Here is a 24,117-nt window from a genome sequence, read left to right on the forward strand (position 1 = left end):
ATGCTCTATCCTTTCCTTGGATTCTCCCTTTTACATAAGCTTTAACACACATTTTGTTAAGACAATATAAGCACAATAGGAGAAAACTGATTTCCTACTCATAAGACTGAAATTCTGCTGAACTGTGGGAAATCATAAGAGTGTTTTCTCTGCAGGTTAGTGCTAGTCTTTTTCATGTCGATTTCATGAATTTGAATGAAATGTAAAACTGAGAATCAAGCTAAACGCTCAGAATAATGTATCTCTTATATCTATCTGTTTATAGAAAGCACTCCAGCCCAGCAATTTGCCTTTTAAAGCAGCAGGCAGCTAAACTTTAAATACTTACCTGCTAATGCAATCATATGATTATAGGGTGACCAAACATCCCGATTTTATCAGGACAGTCCTGATTTTAGAGGACTTGTCCCGCATCCTGACCTTCCATTGGTTGGGATGCCCTTTGTCCTGATATCGGGACCCTCTGGTCTGCAGTCATGGCACCGCAGCTGTGCCGCTGCCACTCACTGCTTCCTGGGGCAGCTCCTGGTGCCCAACTGCCAGCAGGAGCGCTGTGTGCTGCAGGGGTGGGGCTTGTAGGCGCCGGGAGTGGGCAGAGAGCCCTCTGTGCCCCCCTTTCCCCCGACCCTAGGAGCAAGAGGGACCTGCCTGCCAGATGCTTCCGGGGACGCCCCCTGGCAGGTCCCTCTGGCTCTTAGGGTGGGGGGGCTCTGTGTGCTGCCGGTGCCTGCAAGCCCTACTCTGTGGCTCCGGCAGCTCCCACTGGCGCTTTTCCTGGCCAATGGGAGCCACGGAGCTTGCACTTGTGGCAGGCACAGCACGAGGAGAGTCTGGAGACTCCCCTCACCACTCTCACCCTAGGAGCCAGAGACCTCCCAGTAGGGCTGGTGAATGCGGCCAGGGAAGGGGGCAGGGTGTGATGGTGAGTGTCTGGGAGGTGTGTGGGGGGTGCTGGGCTATGAGGGTGTGGAGGTCGCTGGGTAGTGGGGGAAGTTTGTGTGTTTTGGGGTGCTAGGCAGTGGGGACCTCTTGGGGGGTGCTGGGCAGTGAGAGAGATCTGTGTGTGTCAGGGCACTGGGGGTCTATGTGGGGCATTGTGTAGTTGTGGTGGTGGGGCTGTGGGGAAGGGCACTGGGAGGGAGGAAGGAAGGGAGAGGAAATGTGTGTATTGGGAAACTAGCAAGCGGGGGGTTGTGTGGGGGGTGCTGGGCAGGTGGGTGGGGTGCGTGTGTGCACTGTGCATTTGTGGTGGAAGGGTTGTAGGAGGGCTCTGGGTATAGTGGATCCAGGGGGCACTGGGCAGGGGAGCTGTGTGGCGCAGCATGGGCCACCCTCAACAGGAAGGGGCACGCTGCTAGCTCAGGGCCAGGCGGAGCAGTGTGCATCTGGCTCCGGTCGGGGCTGTGCACCTGTGTCTGTCTCTCCCCCCAACACCGCTCGCCCAATGTGTCCTGATATTTCACTCTTGTGATCTGGTCACCCTACATGATTAGCAAGGCTTTCAAATATAAAAGTGTAACAAGCAATATAAGAGGAGAATTTAGCGGGACATAAAAAATGATTCCAACCTACATTACAGTTAATTATCTAAGTGAAGCAACAATAAAAATGGAAGAGGTTTGAAGTAATGATGCCAGCAGTAGCCTTTGCATACAGCACTGCTGCTGTTTCCATTGGTTTCCAGCTACAGGATATTGTGGACAATGTAGTGTGCCTACCTGTTTTAACTTTGTAGCATTGGCATCAATGCTGGCAGACTGAACCATAATTCGTGGGACAGGCTGCAAGGGTGAAAAAAAACAACAACCCAGCATTATTCACTTAAAGGATTAAATATTGCTGAACTGGTTTAATTAAAGAGGAAACCTTTAAAATATGTATTTAAAATTCTGGGATAACAAATGGTCTTTAGTGACAGACAAACTGAGCTTTTTTTTTTTTTTTTTTTTTAAATTGGACTCTATAGACCCACACTACACCATGAGGGGACAAATGAATGTTGTCTTAATCCAGGTAATGAGAATGTCCCTGCATTTCCACACACACGCAACAGTTAGAACTACACAGGGCAAGGTTTTAAAGTGTAAATAAAAAAGTTTTTTGTGGTTTGGCCACTAAACAGCTGTTTCTCTGCCATACTTACCATTGAACATCTCAAGGTAGGAAGTAAAAGGAAGAGGAGTTGCCTGTGCTACTTCAGCTGACATCACTGAACAAGCAGACAGATTTGCTATTAGAAGCGGCTGAAATTCAATAGGTTTCAGAGTAGCAGCCGTGTTCGTCTGTATTTGCAAAAAGAAAAGGAGTACTTGTGGCACTTTAGAGACTAACAAATTTATTTGAGCATAAGCTTTCATGAGCTACAGCTCACTTCATCTGATGAAGTGAGCTATAGCTCACGAAAGCTTATGCTCAAATAAATTTGTTAGTCTCTAAGGTGCCACAAGTACTCCTTTTCTTTTGAAATTAAATAGAGATTTCAACCTACCTACTTCCCCTGCCAAAATGTTCTCCCCATCTACAACATGAGTCTTACAAGATTTTCAACACTGTGTGCTCTATCTCAGTCCGTAAGAAACTACATACCTAGCAGTTCCTTTTGAAAAGAGGCACCACAGCTTACAACATCCAGGATGCTAAACTGAAAAATATGTGCAAAGTGAGTGAGGTTATATCTTTTATTGGACCAACTTCTGTTGGGGAGAGAGAGAGAGAGACAAGCTTTCGAGCTTACACAGAGCTCTCCTTCAGGTCTGGGAAAATAACAAAATGTCACTACTAAATAGAAGATTTGAACAGATTGTTTAGCACAAGTAGTTAACAATATGTCAAGGGTCCAGTCAAGGTGACGTAGCCTGTTAACATCCCTCCAGTCATAGGGAGTAAAGGAGGGTGGGAGGAGCCAGTTGAGGGGGGCTGTAAATGGGTTACAGATTGTTGTAATAAGCCATAAATCCAGTGTCTGTTCAGTCCATGATTTGTAGCGTCCAGCTGAGTAATAAATTGAAGCTCCCAGGCTCATCTTTTGAAAGCGTTGCACAGGACTCATAGGGTCAGATACAGAGTAATCACTTTGTGAAAAGCGTTCACCTACAGGTGATGTGGTGTTTTTCTTATTTTCCTGTGAGTTCATTCGAGAGCATGGTGATTGATTGTTTTCCCCCACATAGTTGCTATTGGGGGCATTTAGTGCACGGGATGAGGTACACCACATGCAGTGATAGGCACTAGCAGGATCCATGGATCTTGAAACATGTATTGTGGAAGATGTTGGTCATTGTAGCAGTGGAGATATGTCTGCAGGTTTTGCATCTGTTGTTCTGTCAGGGTCTGGTGCTGCTTTGACTTGGTGTGTCCTGGTCTGTGGGGAGCTTGCTTCTGATGATGAGCTTGGAGACGTTGGGGGGTTGTTTGAAGGCCAGAAGAGGCGTTCAGGAAAGATTTATTTCAGGATGGGGTCCCTACTGAGTGTGGGTTGTAGTTTGATGATATGGGTTCCAGGGTGGGATGGTAGGTGACAACTAGAGGTTCGTAGTCAGAGGGGATTTTATTTATGTATTGAAGCAGGTTCTCTTGGGGTATTGGGCGGCCCGTACCCCATCCAGTGCTCTAAATGCCCCAATAGCATTGTCCTACATTATAAGAATATAATGAGAACAGCTGGAAGGGAGAAATGCTTGGAACACCTTCCTTACAGCTGGGAGCTCCAGAATGTTGATATGCATCCTGGATTCCTGCGGGGTTCATGTTCAACTGCCATGTGGTTTCCTATGTGCGCTCTTCCACCGTTCCAGGGACAAGTCAGTGATGATCATTCTGTCCGGGGAGGATGGGAGAAAGGGGATCCCCACACAGATTTGTCGTGGGTCGATCCACCACCAGGGGGAAACTGTCAGCATAAGATTCATGGCATGTTGCGTGGGTGAGTAAACCCTCTGAAGCCACATCTGGAGGTAGCGAAGGTGAAGGTGGTGAGGTATGTGCATGAGGCCATGTGGCCAAGGAGGGATAGGCAAATCCTAGCTGGGACAGAAGGACTGTTGGCTATGCAGGCAACAAGTTCCAGCAGAGTCTAGAATCTGTCCCTTGGTAAGTAAGTTTGTGCTGTGACTGAGTTGATAGAGGGCCCTAAAGTCCAGGGACTGCGTGGGGTCCAAATTTGATTGTTCGACATTTATGCTGTTTCCGAGGGAGGATCAGAGTCTGAGCAACATGGAGATCGAGATCTGGGTTTCGTCTCCGGATTGCACTGCTACGAGCTAGCTGTCGAGACATGGGAATACAAAGATCCCATAATGCCTCAGGTGAAAATGCCATAACAGTGAAAACTTTGGTGAATGGTGAGTCCAAATGGCAGGACCCTGTACTGAAAATGCTAAGGGCCTACTGTGAACCTCAGGAAACACCTGTGGGTCAGATCAACGTCTATGTGAAAATAGGTGTTCCACATATCGATAGCCGTAAACCACATGCCGCCTACTGATGACAGAATGATGGCTGCTAAGGTGACCATAAGAAATTTGGATTTGCGGATGAAGCGATTAAGACAACGGAGATCCAGGATTGCTTTCTATCCACCTTTCTTTTTGGTATTAGGAAGTAAGTTGAATAGAACCCCATTCCTTGATAATCTGGAGGAACCTGCTCTATCTCCCCTCTTTGTAGAAAGGAGTCTACCTTTAGGGTGAGGATGCTGTTGTCAGAGTGGTCCTTGAGGAGGGAACTGGACCCGATTTTGTTGTGGCAGTTTTTCAGCAAAGTCCTCCAGTTTGCTGTAGTTCAGGAAGTTGTATTTGGCAAGCAATGCTTGATAATTCAAAATCCTGAACTGGAGCAAGCTGAGGAGAAGACTTTGTATTCCAGAAGGTCCAATCAGCTGGAGTGGAGCGTGGGTGCTGCTGTTTGGACCGCTCTGTCGCAGGCTGTACCACAAGGGAACTGCGGTGGGGAGTGAAAAAAGAAACTCAGACCCCTTAGCTGGTACATAGTATTTCTTTTCTGCCACCTTGGGGGTAGATGTGCATGTGGCCGGAGTATGCCTAACTGTTTGAGCTGGTTGGAGGATGGCATCGTTGACTGGCAGAGCAACCCAGTACCGATGAGTGAAGGATGCACAGGAGTTGATGTTGTGTGTCTTTGTACCTCCTTCAGGGGGATGTGAAGTTCACCCACCACCCTCCGCAGGAGATCTTGGAATTGCTGAAAGTCATCTGGAGTGAGAGGGAAGCGAAAGTGTCTGCAGCATCTGGTGAGGAGGACAAAAACTGTCCTGCTCCAGCTGTGCTGCTGGAACCGGGCTCAGTGGTTCCTCCTCCATAATTGGCTCAGAGTGTCTACTTGAGGGCACTCGAGACAGGGAGACAGAAGTCTCCCTCATGGAATGGATGAGTTCCGCGGGTGGGTATTGGGGCCAGAGTCCAGAAAAGAGGCCAGCATGACAGATCTGGAGGGTACTGCCCCAGGGCATAGGGAATCAATGGATCCTCTGTGGTTGGAAAGGAGGATATTGCCATGATGTAGACCACTTCTTCTGGTACTCATAGTGGCAGTAAGGGATGGGTAGCCCCTGCGCTTCACCCAAATCCCCCGAGTATGAAAATTCAGACACTTGTTCCATCGGCAGTACTACTGAAGCCAGTGGAAGCATGTAGACCAGGGGTGGGCAAACTACAGCCTGGGAGCTGCATCTGACCCATCAGATGTTTTAATCTGGACCTCGAGCACCCGCTGAGGAGCGAGGTCCAGGGCTTGTCCTGCTCTGGCGCTCCCGCCAGGGAGAGGATTTGGGGGTTTGCCCTGCTTTGTTCATGCCATAGCTCTGTGCAGCTCCCAGAAGCAGTGGCATATCCCCGATCCGGCTCCTACATGTAGGGGCAGCCAGGGGGCTCTCCATGCTGCCCCTGCCCCAAGCGCCGCCCCTGCAGCTCTCATTGGCTTGGAACCAAGGGCAATGGAAGCTGCAGGGATGGTGCAGCATGCACAGCTGCCTGGCCGTCCCTCCGTGTAGGAGGCAGAGGGGGGACATGCTGCTGCTTCCAGGAGCTGCTTGAGATAAGCACTGCCCAGAACCTGCACCCCAACCCCCATCCTGTGCCTCAACCCACAACTCCAGCCCTGATCCCTCCTCCCATCCTACGAACCCCTCAGTCCCAGACAGGAGCTCCCTCCTGCACCCCCAACCCCTTATACCCAGCCACACCCCCTTGCCCCAGCCTGAAGCCCCTTCCTGCACCCTGAACTCCTCATTTCTGACCTCAACCCCCAATTTCTTGAGCATTCATGTCCCGCCATGCAATTTCCATACCCAGATATGGCCCTCGGGCCAAAAAGTTTGCCCACCCCTGATGTAGACCATTGGAGGACGTGGTGAAGGGTGTCTTGACTGCGGCATGTCCTGGGTGGGAGATCTGGCCTCCCTAGAGGTGGATGGTAGCAGAAGTTAATGGTTAATGGTACTCTTTCTACAGTGGGAACTGGCACCAGAGTGGTGGACTTTCCTGGAGTGGGTGGATCCCGTACCTTAAGGGGGGCCCACATTGATGGTGTGTTGGGCTAGGTACCTGGTGCCGAGAGATCTGCTAGTTTGTGTGGATTCTTGACATATTTATGCATCTTGGAGTGCGCTGCTTCCCCATGGCTGGTGCTTGTGGAAGACGCATCCCATCTCTTTGGTTTGGAGGAAGACTTACTGCCATGTTTACGTGCCTGCCTCCTTACCTCCAGACTAGGCCCCGACATGGGGTCCATAGTGTTGGCACTGATAGAGCCAGACTCAGTCTCCATAGCCAGCAGCGTTAATCCTGGTTGTATCAGGTGATGTATGGGGGAGTTCCCAGCCTGGGTCCAAATGAGGTCTTATGGCAACTTCCATGAGATGCTTCTTGAGGCAGAGAGCCTGCCCATCTCAGGTATGGCTAGGGAAGGATTGGCAGATGCTTCACCTGGTTGAAATGTGGGCTTCTCCCAAGCAGCCTAAGCAGCACTGATGCTTAACGCTGACCAAAGAGGAACACGGGCAGGAGGCACAGATTTTAAAGCCTAGAATCTTTGGCATAGTCCAGTAACTGTGTGTGTGTGCTGGGTGTTTACCCGGAAACAGATCCCCCAAAGTCCTAATTCTACTCCAGATAACTACTAAAACAGTAAAACAGCATAGCCCTAATACAACTATAAACAATTAAACTCTCTTTAAAAGGTGCGTCACACACAAGAGAACATTGATAGTTCTGACCCAGACCATGCGACGATTAGAAGGAACTGGTGACATGGTTGGTCCACCCCGCCCTTTCTCACCTTGGACGAAACCACGAGGCAAGGCAAGGGCACATGTGCAGACTAATGGACACTGCTACTTGAAAAATCTCCAGCTCTGAACGCATGGTGCAATGTGTAAACCCTCAGTGAAATACAATAGGGATCATCACTCCAAGAAGTGTGAACTAGTCCCATTCATTTCTATGAAGTAATGATTATTTAATTGTTGTCATTGTTAAGTATTTCACTTCTGATCAAAGCACATTAAAAAGGAAAGGGACTATCTTTAAATTATGCATACGATCTGCACCTTTTATGGTGAGCAATGGCTCATTTTGGTGACATAAATAAGGTGGCATTTAGGAGAGTATCACCTCTCCACCCACCAACCTGATCCCTGGAACTAAAAGGCCAAGGAGTAAATCCCAGGAAGGCATCTGAGCCTCACTAAGGAGGATCCAATCTGGCAGAGTCCAGCAGGGCACCTAACCTTCCCCACCCCCAAACAAGCTTGGTCTCCTCTACAGCAGCAGGGCCTGGTCTGTTCCGATTGGTGTGAGGCCAGGTAGCCCCTCCCTGGCTTTAATGGCAACTGCTCCTCCCTCTGCTGGAGACTGTTTGCGTCTGAACCTCTCTGAGGGGAAGCCAAGTCTGGGAAACCCATCAAAAGATTAATAATCATATGTAACATCTCTACTCCTTACAATCTACTATGAGTGGCATATCAAGCAGGAGCAGATAGAGAGAATGGCATTATTTTTCTCTCCTCATTCCTGGCTCAACCTTTCAAGTATTTACTAGAGCACAGTCCTTACCACCAAGAGTATAAGTCTACACAAGTATTGTTAACGATTTAGGGTCTTGGAGAGGCAGCATGTTCCAACAGATAGAGCATGTCATTTAGACTTAGGCAGTCTATTCTCAACTGTGGCAGTGACACCATGTGTCACAACCTCTGCCTCAGTTTCCCCATCTGTAAAATACAGATGTTACAATATCCTCGTTTGGAAAGTGCTTTGAGATCTATGGATAAAAAAATGATATAGAAGTGATCACAATGATCTTAAATAGTTTTCTTATTTTGATATTTTTCAGATCCTTTATTTTTAGTGTAGCAGCCGTGCTAGTCTGTATCCGCAAAAAGAAAAAGGAGTACTTGTGGCACCTTAAAGACTAACAAATTTATTTGAAGATAAGCTTTCGTGAGCTACAGCTCACTTCATCAGATGCATTCAGTGGAAAATACAGTGGGGAGATTTATATATACAGAGAACATGAAACAATTGGTGTTACCATACACACTGTAACGAGAGTGATCAGGTAAGGTGAGCTATTACCAGCAGGAGAGAGGGGGCGGGGGGAACTTTTGTAGTGATAATCAAGGTGGGCCATTCCCAGCAGTTGACAAGAATGTCTGAGGAACAGTGGGGGGTGGTGGAGGGGAGATAAACATGGGGAAATAGTTTTACTTTGTGTAATGACCCATCCACTCCCAGTCTTGATTCAAGCCTAAGTTAACTGTATCCAATTTGCAAATTAATTCCAATTCAGCAGTCTCTCGTTGGAGTCTGTCTTTGAAGTTTTTTTGTTGAAGAATTGCCACTTTTAGGTCTGTAACAGAGTGACCAAAGAGACTGAAGTGTTCTCCGACTGGTTTTTGAATGTTATAATTCTTGACGTCTGATTTGTGTCCATTTATTTTTTTACGTAGAGACTGTCCAGTTTGGCCAATGTATATGGCAGAGGGGCATTGCTGGCACATGATGGTATATATCACATTGGTAGATGTGCAGGTGAATGAGTCTCTGACGTAGAGTGCTTCCGCCGACGTGCACGGGCTGAAATTGTGGAAAAGCAGCATCACTTGCCCCATAACCTAAGCTGTGCAGAACACAATGCCATCCACAGCCTCAGAAACAACTCTGACATCATAATCAAAAAGGCTGACAGAGGAGGTGCTGTCGTCATCATGAATAGGTCGGAATATGAACAAGAGGCTGCTAGGCAGCTCTTCAACACCACTTTCTACAAGCCATTACCCTCTGATCCCACTGAGGGCTACCAAAAGAAACTACAGCATTTGCTCAAGAAACTCCCTGAAAAAACACAAGAACAAATCCACACAGACACACCTCTGAAACCCCGATCAGGGGTATTCTATCTGCTACCCCAGATCCATAAACCTGGAAATCCTGGACGCGCCATCATCTTAGGCATTGGCACCCTGACAGCAGGATTGTCTGGATATGTAGACTTCCTCCTCAGGCCCTATGCTACCAGCACTCCCAGCTATCTTCGAGACACCACTGACTTCCTGAGGAAACTACAATCCATCGGTGATCTTCCTGAAAACACCGTCCTAGCCACTATGGATGCAGAAGCTCTCTACACCAACGTTCCACACAAAGATGGACTACAAGCCATCAGGAACAGTATCCCCGATACTGTCACGGCTAACCTGGTGGCTGAACTTTGTGACTTTATCCTCACCCATAACTATTTCACATTTGGGGACAACGTATACCTTCAAATCAGCGGCACTGCGATGGGTACCCACATGGCCCCACAGTATGCCAACATTTTTATGGCTGACTTAGAACAATACTTCCTCAGCTCTCGTCCCCTAATGCCTCTACTCTACTTGTGCTACATTGATGACATCTTCATCATCTGGACCCATGGAAAAGAAGCCCTTGAGGAATTCCAACGTGATTTCAACAATTTCCATCCCACCATCAACCTCAGCCTGGACCAGTCCACATAAGAGATCCACTTCCTGGACACTATGGTGCTAATAAGTGATGGTCACATAAACACCACCCTATACCGGAAACCTACTGACCGCTATTCCTACCTACATACTTCTAGCTTTCATCCAGACCACACCACACGATCCATTGCCTACAGCCAAGCTCTACGATACAACTGCATTTGCTCCCACCCCTCAGACAGAGACGAAACACCTACAAGATCTCTATCAAGCATTCTTACAACTACAATACCTACCTGCTGCAGTGAAGAAAGATTGACAGAGCCAGAAGAGTACCCAGAAGTCACCTACTACAGGACAGGCCCAACAAAAAAAAATAACAGAATGCCCCTAGCCATCACCTTCAGCCCCCAACTAAAACCTCTCCAATGCATCATCAAGGATCTACAACCTATCCTGAAGGACGACCCATCACTCTCACAGATCTTGGAGACAGGCCAGTCCTTGCTTACAGACAGCCCCCCAACCTGAAGCAAATACTCACCAGCAACCACACACCACACAACACACTAATCCAGGAACCTATCCTTGAAACAAAGCTTGTTGCCAACTGTATCCACATATCTATTGAAGGGATACCATCACAGGGCCTAATCACATCAGCCACATTATCAGAGGCTCGTTCACCTGCACGTCTACCAATGTGATATATACCATCATGTGCCAGCAATGCCCCTCTGCCATGCACATTAGCCAAACTGGACAGTCTCTATGTAAAAGAATAAATGGACACAAATCAGACGTCAAGAATTATAACATTCAAAAACCAGTCGGAGAACACTTCAATCTCTTTGGTCACTCGATTACAGACCTAAAAGTGGCAATTCTTCAACAAAAAAACTTCAAAGACAGACTCCAACGAGAGACTGCTGAATTGGAATTAATTTGCAAACTGGATACAATTAACTTAGGCTTGAATAAAGACTGGGAGTGGATGGGTCATTACACAAAGTTTCTCAGACATTCTTGTCAACTGCTGGAAATGGCCCACCTTGAGTATCACTACAAAAGGTCCCTCCCCCCCCGCTCTCCTGCTGGTAATAGCTCACCTTACCTGATCACTCTCGTTACAGTGTGTATGGCAACACCCATTGTTTCATGTTCTCTGTGTATATAAATCTCCCCACTGTATTTTCCACTGAATGCATCCAATGAAGTGAGCTGTAGCTCACGAAAGCTTATGCTCAAATAAATTTGTTAGTCTCTAAGGTGCCACAAGTACTCCTTTTCTTTTTCTTTTTAGCATTATTCACTTGGCCTTCAAAAAAATAGAAAACCCCACACTTTCCTGTATTTTATCAAAAACCTTCAGTCTTACAGCATGTAAATCCATAAAATTTAAAAGCCCTGTTGATATCAAACAACAAAAGAAATACAACAGTTATACTTTTATCATTCCTCATCAACTGCTAAAATACTATTCTCCTCCTGAAAGTATGACACACACAAAAACTCTTAAGATACCTTTGCCAGACAATTTTTTTTTTTTTAAAGTATGGAGCAAAAAAGCAATCATCAAAAGTGGCACTTAACCAACTTTGCTGTTGACAGGAAACGGATGGGTAAGATACTTTTTACTCTTGTCTGGTAGTAAAGGTATTAAAACAAATTTGTTATGAACTGTAGTCAAGTTAGTTGGGGGGAAATGATAAGTATTAATGCAATTTGTTATAACTTGTGTTTATGAGAAGACATGCACTGGATGAAATATAGGTCTCTGCATCCAGAGCCACATTCTGTATTCAAATGCTTGAGAAGAGTTCCCACTAAAGTAAACAATGGCTGCACATACATCTGAGAGGCAGAATTTGGTCCTTGGTCTATTCATTTAGGCCTCCCATAGAGATAATTTCTGGCATATGATCTACAATGAATTGACAAACCTTGACCGAAAGAGAATGTCAAATAACCCAGTCTGGTAATAGGTTCCCAGTAAGAGTTGCTAAACACAATTTGTTTTAGATTTTATAAAAAAAGAGAGTTATTCATGTTAAAATATAAATTGTGTAGGACATTTGGAGACTTCACAGCTGTGTAGCCAATCACTATATCGTGACCTAGAAAAGTCTACTATACGTGTCCTGTTAAATAGTTTTCTAGTTCAGAAATTTAAAAATCAGATGAATTCTAATGATTAAGAGATTTACAGTGATAAAAAGAAATATGAAGTCACTTCTTTAAAAAGTTGCTTGAAAGGAGATAAGATGGCTTGGGGGACTGGTAATGAGAAACAGAGCTTTTCAATTCTAGGTCACTGGATTAAATCCTAAAATGGTTAGTTTTAAGCATGTGATTAGTCCCACTGAAGTTAAACTTTAAGCACACAAGTAGACCTGTTAAACACATACTTATGTGCTTTGCTGGAGTGCTCCAGATCTTACTACTAATCTGGGGCTTGATTCTGCAAGGTTTGTAGACCTACGTGAAATGAGTTGGACTGAAAACACCAGATCCCAGCAGGCAGGTGATCATATCACAAAAACCTCCACCATCATAAGCACTTGTTTGCCCATTCACTGTATCAGAAGAGAGGGCAAGGACTGATTGGGCCAGGGATCCTAGAATTACCCTCCAATTTAGAAGTTGTCCCTTGAGGTCATGGTTAAAGCACACTAGCAGGGCATTAATCAAGGAGTTTCCACTGCTGTTGCCTATACTGCGCCTTCTCTGAAGATGGGGATGGACTTCAGCTGCAAGGATTGTCAGTCTGACAGCACTACATTCACACAGCCATTTCAAAAAAGCTACTGAAAAATTCTTTACTTGGGTATAACATCCAATAATAATTTCATTAAATGTGTAAATTTGTCAGTTTGAGAACCTAAGATTTACTTTCATGAGCTACACACACATTGTATTTAGTGCAAAATTAAATATAGATTAACTGAACAAGAAACAATATATTTCATTCCCAATTCCAAGCAGAAAGATTAAAAGGGTAATTTGTAACAAGATTTTTAAAAATTTCAGATTTTGAATTTCACTAAAAGAAAAGGAGTACTTGTGGCACCTTAGCGACTAACAAATTTATTTGAGCATAAGCTTTTGTGAGCCACAGCTCACTTAAAAATTAGCTTTACATAATCATTCTCATTACAACTGTATTTAAAAATGGGATATGGGAAGCTGAATTTGGCAAGAAACTGAAGCCTTAACAACTCAGTCAACAAGAATTAGATGCATATTAGCTCAATTGGCCATGAAGGATCTGTTGAGCCACGCTGATTAAAGCACACAAATGATTATTCAAAACCTTTAAAAAAGCCTTTTAGACATATGTTTAAAAAAAGGATTTTATGATTCCAAATTATTTATATTTGATTAGGGGACAGAAGTCCTTTCAATCATGCTAAGCACCATGCACATCTATGGCACTACATAAATAATTGTATGTATGCCAAAGAAAGCAGTTTGCTTATCTGGGTGGGTTTCATTATTTTCTACATTAGTTACTAAACCTGTGTCAGAAGGTCAAAGACAACAATTTTGTTAGCTGCCCTCTTCTCCTGTGCCATATCGCTGCATTTCTGGAACATAACCAGACAGCAATGAATTATGACATTAGAATACAGAAACTCAGACATGAGATTCTTCTGTAAGGTAGCTGTGACCCAAAAATACGTTTAATTTCAGCAATATGCTAACAAAATCTATTCACCTAGGCACTCAGATACTTCTATGGCCCCCCTCATATTAGTATCTAGAGAGAGAAAAAATGAGTCTTCAGAAATATTTTAAAACTGTTGAATAAGTTCACACCGGTCTGAGGAGTCTGCTTTTGCCACTGCAATGACTCTGAAAAGGTATGGACTGCACTTTGATATGTACATTGTAAATACCAACACACAATGATATCTAAAAATGCCACTACATGAGCAGTTCAGAGACCCCAAAATGGTCACAATGTGAAGAATAAATCTGTCTTGCTCAGATTATGGAATCAACAATATGCTAATAAAGAAATAAAGCTTCAACTACATGCACATAATATAATTAAGCAAATATATAGCTAGAAACTAGAAAGATTCAATCCCTATCCTTTCCTCCTCCACACATAGAATTTAAAATAATTAATTCTCCCCATCAACAATAAGAATGGAAAAAAAAATTCTGCATGTGGCATCACTAACTTGTTTTAAGAATGAACAATGGAAAGTGCAGAACAAGTCAAATAATCATAAATGGTTAAAAAATATAGTTGCTTTTTAATTTACGAAATACTGGCAATTAATTTAAAGGCACCAGATTAGTCAGACAGAATGTGTATTTTCTAACGTAAAAGTATATAAACAGCTTCATCAGCAGCCAATCTTTTAGGTATATAAACAGCTTCATCGGAAGCTGATCTGCTACATACACGAAGAATCCTATTATGCCAAATTAATTCAATCTAACTAATTAGAGAGCAGGAAGTTCTTTCAATTATTTTATGTGCTGTCTGAGAAACACACTTGAATACGAGAGCAGGTTTCATTAATTGCGGTTCATTATTCTCCAGATTAGTTACTAAACTTGCATCAGAAGGTCAAAGACAGCAATTTTGACAGCTGCCACCAGCTTCACTGTAATCTCTTTGCATTTCTGGAACCCAGACAGCAATTGATTACAAACAAAAAATGGAACTGGAGGAGACCATCTTGCATCCGATGAAGTGAGCTGTAGCTCACGAAAGCTTATGCTCTAATAAATTTGTTAGTCTCTAAGGTGCCACAAGTACTCCTTTTCATCTTGCTAAGGAAACACATACAAAGTACTTAAAGGCAGATGCCTACTTAAGCAAAAGTATATGGAGGAAATAAGAATCTACTATTGAGAATTTTTGATAATTTTCAGAACAAGTACTCAAAACCTTTGGTTTTTGCTATAGATTAGTATTGGAGCTTTTCAAATTATGGCTTCATCAAAAGAAAATATATTGAAATTTGGAAACATACACTTGCCCACTCTCTGAGAACTGCTTAGTCATGGTGAAGGAGAGGTACTCACCTCGTGCAGTAGGTGGAGTTTGAGATGAGTGCTCCACTTCAAGTATGCTTATGCCCCATGCACCTTTGATCGGAGATTTTTGGTAGCAGTGGCCGTTTGGCCTGCGCATGTGCACTACACACCCTGGTGTTCTGCATCAAGGACATATAGGGCTGTACAGGCAAACTGCCCTCAAAGAGTCCTGTAGAGAAAACTCCAATACCAAATGGAGGGACACTCATCTCGAAGAACTCCAATTATTGCACAGGGTGAGTAACCTCTCCTCCTTTGAGAAGTGTCCCCACTTCAACTGACTTCAGAGCAGTATCCTCAACAGGAAGAGGGAGCTTCAGAGAATACTGAAGAGAAGACTGCATTCCCAAAGACAGCATTTGATCTGGAAGAATGAACCATTGTGTGGTACTTGGAAAATGTATGTACTGAAGACCAAATTGCAGCCTTGAAGATCTCAACAATGGGAACCATGTCAGAGAGGTAGAGAGAGACCTCATGGAATGGGCTAATACTCTAAGAAGAGATAAACAGGCATATTCATAAGAAGAAATAATACACCCAGAAATCCATCTGGCAAGTTTCTAGATGGAGACTGTGGACATTTGGACCTGTCAGCTATTGACACATCTTGGAGACTTTTTTAAATGATCTGGTTCTGTTCAAATAAAAGGCCAACACCCCATGATACCTAGGGTATGGAAGGCAGCATCTTCCCTGCTCTGGTGTGGTTTCAGGAAGAAAACTGGGAGATGGATGACTTGATTGATATGAAATTCAAACAGTATCTTAGGTAGAAGTTTAGGATGTGAATGTGATGAGACTACCTTTCAAGGACACTGTAAAGAGAGGATCCACTAATAAAGACACCATTTCTCCAACTCTTCAAGCAGAAGTGATGGCCACCAAGAAAGCCATTTTCATGGATAGGTGAAGAAGAGAATAGATTTGAAAGGGGATTTCATAAGACATTTGAGTATGAAGTTTAAATCCCATATACGAGTGGGTTCTCTAACGTAAGGATAAAGGTTCCTCAATCCCATAATGAATTTTGTCATGGTGAATGAGCAAACACTGAGAATCCCTCAATTGGGGAATGAAAGACAGAGAGCCACCAAGCGAACCCTGACAGAACTCATAGATAATTCTGACTAATTCCAGCAGATACTCAAGGGCAGCAGAAAGTGAAGAATGAACGGACAATAGATGTCACTGATCACACGAGTGGTGAAATCTTTTCCATTTCTGCAAGTAAGTATGATGCATAGATCTTTTCCTACTATTTAATATCTGCTATACCTCTGCAGAACAGGACATCTCTATTCCCGCGAACAATCCATTAACCAAGCCTGGAGGCTACGAATTCCCAGGTTGGGACAGAGTCTACTGTTATCTTTGGGGTGCGGGAGATTGGAAATGGATGAAAGACTCACAGCTGAACAAACCAGGAAGAGTACCAGGGTTGTCTGGGTCACGTTCGAACTATTACTATGATCTTGGCTTTGTCTTGCTTGATCTTGTTTACCATTTTCAATCTCAGGGCCATTGGAAGAAATGCATACAGAAGGCCTCATCCACAAATGAGGAAAGCATCTCCCAGTGAGTGAGGGCCCAAAGCCCCTTTCAAGCAAAATAGTTTGTGCTTCCTGTTCGTAATTGTGGCAAAGAGATGCACTTTTGGAATGCCCCAACTCACAAAAATGTGATTGAGAATCCGGGAGTCCAACTCCCATTTATAGTCCTGGAAGAAGTGCCTGCTGAGGTCATTGGCCTAAGTGTTTTGTTATGCCCAGGAAGTAGGCTGCTGAAATTAGGATGTGGTTGGCTATATACCAGTTCCATAGCCTCATTGCTTCAGCACAAAGAGAAGAGTATCTCATTCCCCCTGCCAGCTGATATAGAACATGCAGGCCACATTGTCAAGATTTTTGTGGATCTGCTGCTGACTAATGGCAGGAAGTGGATACAGGCATTCCTTACTGCCTTCACCTCCAGGAGGTTGATATGTAACTGTGCCCTGAATGGTATGGATCCCTAAATGTACTTCCCAACCTGCCAGAGATGCATGTGTCATTATGGTGATGGTTGGGAAGACCTGGATGAATGGAACACCTGCACAAACATTGTGTAGGTCTTTCCACAAGTTGGGACACCAGCTTGTTCAGATTGCGTTTGTTCAGGGTATAAACCATCCTGAGCCAACCCTGGAAACATCAAAGGCATAACGTGGCATATTGTGTCACAAAGGTATATGCTATCACTTGTCCAAGTAATTGAAAGCAATTTCTTGTTAATGTCTGTGGACTGATGTGTATTTTTGAGATAAGGCCTTCCACTGCTTCCTTTCAGAATCTATTAGACTCTATTGTCTAATAGATCTCACTTTTCAATTAGTATCAACAAAAATTTCTAAAGTTTCCCTTTGCTTAATTTCATCCCTCTTCTTCTAGTTATATCCCCTAGAACTCTTCTAAGCAATCAGTCACCCTCTTCATTATTTGCATTCAAATGCTTGTAGATGTGTCACATTTCTACCTGTTATTTTTCCTTTCATGAAGCTAAACCAATTTAGATGTTTTATTCTTCCCTCGTAAATCAATCCCTCCAGCCTTTTAGTCATTTTTGTTGCTCTTCTCTAATTCCCTCCAATTTGTTGATTGCCATCTGATAATTGGGTATTTATACGGCATCTAAAGGGCACCCTATTCACTGTGCACAATATTCAAGGTGCACTCTGTACCAGAAAGAAGCCCATCAATTCCCTTTTAAGTGATGAAATTCCTTTGCAAGTGCCACTGGAATTTCACTTTGGCGTTTTTTGTTGTTTTTTTTTGGCAGCAATATTTTCTAGTTGGCCATTCGCTACCATCGCTGGCATTACACCATTTCCATTATCTTCCTTGCCACTGGATGTCAGAGTTTTGTCCTGCCTCTGTACCTCAAGGTGCACTAGCTGGTATTTTTCTAGGTCCAGTATCATTTCTTCCCTGGTCATATCTTTTTTATTGTGTTTTAGTCTTCAGTGGAATGTGCAACACCTCCCACTTCAGTAACATCTGCAGGAGTTGGCAAATTTACCATATGCCTCTGCCAGATTAAAAAGGGCTTAAAGCTGAACAATTGACACTGATCCCTGTAGCACCTCCTGCTCAATATATTGCCATTTATCACTAATACCCTTTTTTTACATTCCTTCAGCTTGCATTTAACCCATGAGACCATGTTTATATCAGGCCCATTATAGATGAAGTGCAAGTAAGATCATGTGAAGTTACAATTTATGTTTTCAAAAACAAGTCATACTCCAACAGTTGATATTTATCTTTTGGTGCAATACAGGAGGAAGCTAGCTCTATAGCTCTGCTTCAATTACTGCTTTTTCTTCTATGTATTGCTGTTCCCAATGGGGATTAGGAAGTTCAGTTCATTTACTGACAGACCAATGAAGAATATATGTACGTTTCTTATGGGCAGCAGGTGACCTGAGTTTATAATGCAGCTGACTTGTTACATTAAGAAAACTAAAAGCATTAAGCTTGTATTAATTTTATCATTTCATTTCATTATATTGATCCAATAGTCTTGGAAAACCTTGGGTTGCTCTCCAATATAGCCAAATGTTAGAAACTCTGTACATTCCTATTTATGCATTAGCCATTTTATTTATTTTTAATAGTCAGAAATAATATTCTCTCACATTCATGTCCCTGTGCTGTGCCCATCACTGCGGTATCTGAGCACTTCTATTATGCTATAAATGTCTCTATCTAAAATAAAGGATAGTGTTTTCTGATATTTAAACTATGCATTAATTGCTACCTGGAGCACAAGGGCTGAATCTGGAATAGGTGGAGACTTACACAGCATATGAAAAAGATGAGATGCTTCTCTGGCATGCAGAAGAGACAGGGATAGAAATAAAAATTACTGCTCCAAGTGCATTGCGCGAGTCAGAGGGAAAAGGTGCTAAAGGGTAGGGTGATGGGAAATGAAATCAGGAATTAAAAATAGAATTACATTTTCCACTTGGCAATACACAAACAACACTAAGTGCACTTCATAAATTTTACTATTGTTGCTGCAAGTGATATTACCATAAATCACATTAGTTGCACACTTGGCACTTTTAAAAAGCCAAGTGGGCTGAGAGTACCAATAAGTTAAAACAGCTCTCCACTATCTCTGGATAGAGTGGAGGGGAAATGTATCATATAAGCTTTTACTATGACTAAAAGCTTGGTTTGCCCTGCAGCAACATACAAAACAGCTTTCTGCCAGCAAGTCATTATAACAGTGCTCACCAATATTGGGGTGTGTGGGGGTGTGTATGTATTTTTTTTTTTTTTTTACCTGCTGGGCAAGAGGAGAGGTCTGCCTGCTCTTTTTCTCATCTCTAGCAGGAAAGAGAGACTTAAGCAGCTTTGGCATCTGAGGCACGAAGGATTTTACTGGATTCAGGTAGGAGGCAGCCAGGCTACCGAGTCCTGTCAACAAAGTTTTTTTTTTTTTTTTTTATAAAAGTGTAAAACAGCAGCTATGGTTCTTTCACAATAGAAAACCTATGAACCTTCTAATGTTGTAATCAGCACTAGGGAGGGAGTTGACTAGAGGTCAGAGCAACAAAGGACTAGTAGTCAGGACTTCCTGTGTGATCTTGGGCAAGACACAAACTCTCTGAGGCTCAGTTTGCCCTTCTGTCAAACAGGCATAAGAGCTCCCTCTCTCACATAGGATGACAAGGCTTAAGATACATAGATGGATACGGAAACACTAAATGCTTTAAGAGTTGCAGTAGTAGAATTTTAAAATCCAGAAACAAGCAACACGGATGATAAAATATTACTATACAAGTGCAAAACTTTAACAAGGTAAACTTGATTACTAAATCACACCCTAGAAATAGCTAAATGGATTAGAAGTAAGTAATTTTGACTGCATCAGCACATAACCAAGGTCATACAGCTCTCCCAGCTCATACCTGTTCCTTTACTCTACTGCTGTCACTCTGTTCTCATCCCCCTTGAGAAACACTAGTTATAACCAGTACATAAAACAGACAACTTTATCACTGCACTCTTCCGTTATACATTGAGCTCTATATGCAAAATATCCATCCCGATCTGCTCTTTGTTATTTTCTAATACATTGGTAGCTTTGCAGCCTTTGCAATTTTACTTGCATAACATATGGTGTATTATTATGTTTCTGAATTTCTTTGTCTGTTATTTAAGAATTTAAGCTTCTGGAGGCAAGGACTGTCTTCACAAACCATGGGCACCATTAAACACTCATCATAACAACCAGGGTTTGCAGAGCTGTGGTTTCCTCATATCAAAAGTAAAGAAAGACAATGGGTAGAGCAGATACTCAGGACAGTGAATGTCAAGTTTTTACTGATGCTCAATGCGTGTTTGCATAGTACAGAGCACAACGGTAGAACTCAAGAAGCGTTTTTTTGGTTTTTTTAATTCTAACTGTATATCCAGAGGGACTACCTCCACCCCCTTTTCTCCTGCAGTTCCAAATAGAATATTTCACTTTAAACTTTTACCTTGGCCGATTTAGCTTTGGGAAAGCTGTTACCTGGATCATTAGAATGGTTTTGCTGAGCAGAGGCTGACGAAGATGTACAAGACGGGGTCATCCCACTACCAGAATGTGTTGAAATTTGGGATACATCTTGCTGGCTCTCCCATCGACCCTAGAAGAAAAGTAAGTTTATATTTTCAAAAGTATTGTGCAGATTCTGCTAATACTTATACAGCATGCCAGCATATACAATGCTTTGCAGTACGTAGAATGTGCAAAATTAAGGTCAGAACCCATGCCCCAAAATGTTCTCAGTTGATTTAAATACTCAATCCTACAAGATGCTGGGCATCATCAGCTCCCATTGACACTGGCAGACTCGTTTGTCCGCTTACAACCACTGAGGGCTAATTGCAAGAATCACCGAGTTAAATTCTATCATTATGCATAGGTCTGACTAGATGATCATACTGACACCTTCTAACCCAAAAATCAAGGAAGACTTTGTGGCCTTCTAAAGTAGCATTCAAGACTGAAGTTTGCATGGAAGGGAGGGAGAGCAGGAGATAATGAGAACAGATGAATGTGGACAGCCTTGCTCTTTGGGCTGAAGGAAAGCTAGTGCATAGGTTCAAGTAGTATGAAAGGAGATAAGATCAGCAAGAAACGAAGTTGACTTTGCTTGTTGTGTTCTATACACTTGGAAAGAAGAGAGACGGAAGAAAAAGAAAATGGATTATGGCAGATACCCAACAGTCAAGGAGAGAAGTAATTTGAGAATGGGCTAGTGTTTTACCATTGCAGATAGGGATGAAATGTGGAGATATTAAGTGGCGGGATCTAGAGAGGGCCTGCACTAAAGGAAGGAAGAAGTCGAAGAGGAAAAACTACTTGCTGTACAGTAAGTGTTCTTAGAGAAGTTTTGTTCACTTGGATCCCATTTAGGTTTGCATGCACCCTATGTGCACTTTGGCCTGCAACATCCATTGATATGATGTCTGTACACCCCACCCTCCACCCCAAGGCATAAAAGGTGGAGCAGGCCCAACTGCTTCAGTTCCTTTGCCAATACAGGTTTCAGAGTAGCAGCCGTGTTAGTCTGTATTGGCAAAAAGAAAAGGAGTACTTGTGGCACCTTAGAGACTAACAAATTTATTAGAGCATAAGCTTTCGTGAGTTACAGCTCACTTCATGAGCTGTAGCTCACGAAAGCTTATGCTCTAATAAATTTGTTAGTCTCTAAGGTGCCACAAGTACTCCTTTTCTTTTTGCCAATACAGAACCCCAAAGCTAAAAGACTCTACAATAGTGTGAAGGGAGGACAGGTTGTGGAATCCACGTGAATACAACATCTCAAACACCCATGGTTACCATAAGTGACCATTCTTTTTTCAAGTTTTTGTCCACACAATCCCACCCTAGGTGATTAGCTATCATTTATCACCCTAAGGAGGTGGGAGCTTGGAGTCTACTTAAATAAAGATTTCAGGACTGCCTTACCAAACTAGACACCAGATCCAGTAGCTGTAACTAACAAGTAGTGCTGAACAATAATATGTACTGAGCCTCTAACTGGCAGCCCTGCAAATTTCTGATACAGAAATGTTCCTCAAGTATGCCAGTGAGGTTGCTTGGGCCCTAGCAGATCATGATTTAATGTGAGATGGTGGAGCTAATTTATTTAGTTAAGAGGAGATTTTAGTTCAGGCATAATAGCTAGGTCTCTAGAAGTTGTAAATACAGACAGTACTGAAAAAGGCGGTTCTGAAGAAAGGGGTACTGTAGAGATCAGGGCCAATGAGGGTCTCATCTCTCACACCAGTGAGAACATCATCACTGCAGATAGTAAGGAGGTAGCCGGAACCAATATAGAAAGGTCGGTGACGGAGCTCAATTGCCATGGTGCCAGTGCCAAACAGCATGCATCAGGCAGTAGAACTGATCCCAGTTGCAGGTCAGGCTTGGAAGAAGGAACTGTGCTTTGATGGTACCAGGAAAAGCGATTGATGCTATGTTTGGGTCTTAGAATAGTGCTCCTTTCTGCCAGTCAGCAGGAGCAACTGACTGATCCCCAGAGGTCTGTACTGACCATTTGCTACCTCTAGACAAAGTCTGAGGCCTTTTGGTAGCTTTGGAGACTCAGGTACCATTGATAGCTTATCAGAGCACTGGCCAAATGCAGTTTATGAACTGCTGAATCATCTTTCAACTCGTGATTCTCTTATAGATTCATAGATACTAACGTCAGAAGGGACCATTCTGATCATCTAGTCCAACCCCCTGCACAATGCAGGCCACAGAATCTCACCCACCCACTCCTATGAAAAACCTCCCCTATGTCTGAGCTATTGAAGTCCTCAAATCGTGGTTTAAAGACTTCAAGGAGCAGAGAATCCTCCCTCAAGTGACCCGTGCCCCATGCTACAGAGGAAGGCGAAAAACCTCCAGGGCCTCTTCCAATCTGCCCTGGAGGAAAATTCCTTCCCGACCCCAAATATGGCGATTAGCTAAATAACATTATCCCATCATACCATCTCCTCCATAACTTTTCGAGTAAAATCTTAAAGCCAGATAGATCTTTTGCCCCCACTGCTTCCCTTGGAAGGCTATTCCAAAACTTCATTCCTCTGATGGTTAGAAACCTTCGTCTAATTTCAAGTCTAAACTTCCTGGTGACCAGTTTATACCCATTTGTTCTTGTGTCCACATTGGTGCTGAGCTGAAATAATTCCTCTCCCTCTCCTATATTTATCCCTCTGATATATTTATAGAGAGCAATCATATCTCCCCTCAACCTTCTTTTAGTTAGGCTAAACAAGCCAAGCTCCTTAAGTCTCCTTTCATAAGACATATCACATTGACAGCTCATAGTATCCTATGATCAACCAATACTCCAAGGTCCTTCTCCTCTTCCGTTACTTCTAATTGATGCATCCCCAGCTTATAACTAAAATTCTTGTTATTAATCCCTAAATGCATAACCTTACACTTCTCACTATTAAATTTCATCCTATTACTATTACTCCAGTTTACAAGGTCATCCAAATCCTCCTATATAATATCCCAATCCTTCTCTGAATTGGCAATACCTCCCAGCTTTGTATCATCTGCAAACTTTATTAGCACACACTCACTTTTTGTGCCAAGGTCAGTAATAAAAAGATTAAATAAGATTGGTCCCCAAACTGATCCCTGAGGAACTCCACTGGTAATCTCCCTCCAACCTGACAGTTCTCCTTTCAGTAGGACCCGTTGCAGTCTCCCCTTTAACCAATTCCTTATCCACCTTCTGATGTTCATATTGATCCCCATCTTTTCCAATTTTACTAATAATTCCCCACGTGGCACGGTATCAAACGCCTTACTGATATCTAGGTAAATTAGATCCACTGCGTTTCCTTTGTCTAAAAAATCTGTTACTTTCTCAAAGAAGGAGATCAGGTTGGTTTGGCACGATCTACCTTTTGTAAAACCATGTTGTATTTTGTCCCATTTACCATTGACTTCAAAGTCCTTAACTAATTTCTCCTTCAAAATTTTTTCCAGGACCTTGCATACTACAGATGTCAAACTAACTGGCCTGTAGT

General features: G+C 43.2%; 1 protein-coding gene and 1 long non-coding RNA gene across 4 annotated transcripts in view; one reads left to right on the forward strand and one right to left on the reverse strand.

Moving 5' to 3' along the window:
- Positions 1-24,117, reverse strand: part of KIF13B (kinesin family member 13B) — a 221,803-nt gene that overhangs the window by 7,143 nt on the left and 190,543 nt on the right. For 2 of the 3 annotated variants that reach the window (XM_038397206.2, XM_043510083.1), the window contains 3 exons: positions 20,585-20,702; positions 19,352-19,485; positions 1,719-1,781 (listed from right to left, as the gene is read on the reverse strand). In XM_038397206.2, coding sequence (XP_038253134.1) covers positions 1,719-1,781; positions 19,352-19,485; positions 20,585-20,702 — 315 coding nt within the window. The remainder of the gene's footprint in view (positions 1-1,718; positions 1,782-19,351; positions 19,486-20,584; positions 20,703-24,117) is intronic. The other variant, XM_038397207.2, reaches the window with a different exon arrangement.
- On the forward strand, positions 19,482-21,926 carry LOC122459159. Its single transcript, XR_006279663.1, has 2 exons — positions 19,482-21,604; positions 21,811-21,926. It is a non-coding gene; the product is annotated as an uncharacterized LOC122459159 (long non-coding RNA).

Source organism: Dermochelys coriacea, chromosome 3 (genome assembly GCF_009764565.3).
Source record: "Dermochelys coriacea isolate rDerCor1 chromosome 3, rDerCor1.pri.v4, whole genome shotgun sequence".
In the NCBI taxonomy this organism is placed as follows: Eukaryota; Metazoa; Chordata; order Testudines; family Dermochelyidae; genus Dermochelys; species Dermochelys coriacea.